The sequence below is a fragment of the Octopus bimaculoides genome, chromosome 9, assembly GCF_001194135.2.
Source record: "Octopus bimaculoides isolate UCB-OBI-ISO-001 chromosome 9, ASM119413v2, whole genome shotgun sequence".
NCBI classification, from domain to species: domain Eukaryota; kingdom Metazoa; phylum Mollusca; class Cephalopoda; order Octopoda; family Octopodidae; genus Octopus; species Octopus bimaculoides.
Window position 1 is genome coordinate 85,909,532 of NC_068989.1, and position 2,434 is coordinate 85,911,965.

The window sequence follows — 2,434 nt, forward strand, 5'->3', positions numbered from 1 at the left end:
ATATATATATATATATATATATATATATATATATATACACACACACACACACACACACGTGTATGTGTGTGTCCATGTATGTATAGTATATGCGCTATCTTGTGTTGTTTACATTTACTCTTCTCTGTTGTAGGTATTCGATAAAAGTATGAGAAGACGTATATTTGATCGTCTCTTGTATATCAGCTGCTCTCAGAACTGGGAGCACATGCAAGGCCACTATTGGATCAAACAATGTATTGAGGTAAGGTGAATGTTTTCTGTTCTTACTATCAACTTCTTGTCCCTTTATGTTGACACTGACTCCAGCCAATGTCAACATAATTATAATTCTGTGTTAAACATACCAAATTTAGTTGATGGTTCCTGTATGGCTTTGTGATTTCAGTCAAGAGGGTGGATGGTCATGTGTTTGAACCTTACTTGCTTTAATTACTGCTCGCAGCATTTCATGAGACAGATGAAAATAGGTTCCTCTCTCAGTTACATGGTCTTAACGGTTAGAACATGCTAAGGACATTCAATTGTAAAAATATAAATTTTTACAAATGCCTATCCTGTCCAAGGTAAAATGGATTGAAAAACCTGCAAGGTATTGCTGTAGGGTTTAAGAAGTTTGCTTCACAAGTATTTGGTTTCAGATTAGATTCCATTCACAGCACTTCGAGTATGTGGATCACTGGGGTTAAAGTAATTGACTCAGCCCCTCCCCTAAAAATAGCTGGCCCTCTTCCAAAATTGGAAACCAATAATCCTTCTAACTGCTCATTTTCTGAGTTCAAATCCCACCAATCATTTTCACATTTTATCCTTTTGGGGTCGTAATATAAAGTATTAGTTCAGCACTTAAGTTGATGACATTAACAAACCATTCCCCTTCAAAGTTTCTTGCCTTATGTCTAAATCAGAAACGTGTATTATTGTTATTATTATTATTATTATTATTATTATTATTATTATTATTTCTGCTGCTGCAATGAGCTGGTAGAACTTAGCATGTCAGATAAAATGCCACAAGGCATTTTGTCCTTCAAATTCTGCAGAAAGTGACTTTGCTTTTCACATTCCTTGAGGGTCGATAAAATAAATACCAGCTGGGCACTGGGGTCGATGTAATCTGATAAACTCCACCCCCACCATCTCAGGCCCACACTGGGCAAAATGCTTAGCGGCATTTCATCTGTCTTTATGTTCTGAGTTCAAATTCCAACAGGGTTGATGAAATAAATACCAGGGTTAAAGTAATTGACTAACCCCTCCCCCAACATTTCAAGCTTTTGCTTATAGTAAAAAAGGTTATTATTATTATTTTTGTTGTGGTCGTTGTTGTTCTTTATTATCAATGTATTCTTTTTTTTTTTTTCTAGCTACTGTTGGCTGTAGCTGTCCCTAACCAACCCATTCAAAGTTTATCTCCAATGAGCCTTCTACCATCAATATGCTCAGTGATCAACATGGCTGACAGCCAGGAACGAGCTGCTTTCTCAACAATTCTCAAAATGAAAGAAGAAACTGTTGATATGGATGTTGTTGATGGCAACAAAGACGAGGTAAAGACCTTCTCAATATTTCACACACACACACACACACACACACACACACGCTTGTGCACAGGCACATGTGTATACGAGTTTTCTCTGAGATAAGTCCCAACATTTAATCATCCTCTAACAATACAGTGAATGTTAAGTCTCCTTTCTCTGAAACCAGAAGTTCTTTGTTATTGTGGCCTATTGCAATTGCTTGATTGAATTCTATATTTATTTGTGTGTTTGTGTATATACACACACATGTAGATAATGTATTTAATGGAATAAAAAACACACAAGAGACATCCCAATTGCAGCAGTACATATTTGAGAAAGACAGTTTTTATATTACAGGCTTTAGTCTGTAATATAGCCCTAACTTCACAAAAAGGACCTTGGTTGATTTTTTTTTTAAGGGACACTTTTAGGGGAAAATGTGCATTTTACGTACCACCAAATGCATTAACCCTTTCGTTACTGTATTTATTTTGATATTCTCTGTTTCTTTCAATTGATTTTAAATATAACAAAGAATTTTGTAAAATAACTTAGTTATCATTAAGCTAGTGTTAGGAACATAAATTGTGACTAAGGTTTGGTGGACGATTTTAATTCAAAACTTATGAAAACAAGACATTTGTACTCAGAATCAGAGCCGGTTTCAGGCAGGTTGGTATCAAAAGGGTTAATCACATAATTTTTATTTTACTACTGCCCTGTCTTTAACACATGCACACAAATACATATACATACACATACATAAACCATTGTACTCTTAACATCTCTCCCTTTCTCTTTCTATGTTTGTTTTGCTATCACTCTCACTGTAGGAGGAGATTGATATGGCATTGAATTCTGTGCCAAGTGAAGAATCCATTCCAAAAGATCATCAAAGACGAGACAAT

The 2,434-nt window shown here is 35.3% G+C and overlaps 1 protein-coding gene across 1 annotated transcript in view; it reads left to right on the forward strand.

The window, feature by feature from the left end:
- LOC106869568 (transformation/transcription domain-associated protein) overlaps nucleotides 1–2,434 on the forward strand; it is a 103,165-nt gene that overhangs the window by 60,987 nt on the left and 39,744 nt on the right. Inside the window, exons 59-61 of the mRNA XM_052970942.1 lie at nucleotides 134–244; nucleotides 1,368–1,550; nucleotides 2,360–2,417. Of these exons, the coding sequence (XP_052826902.1) occupies nucleotides 134–244; nucleotides 1,368–1,550; nucleotides 2,360–2,417 (352 nt within the window). The remainder of the gene's footprint in view (nucleotides 1–133; nucleotides 245–1,367; nucleotides 1,551–2,359; nucleotides 2,418–2,434) is intronic.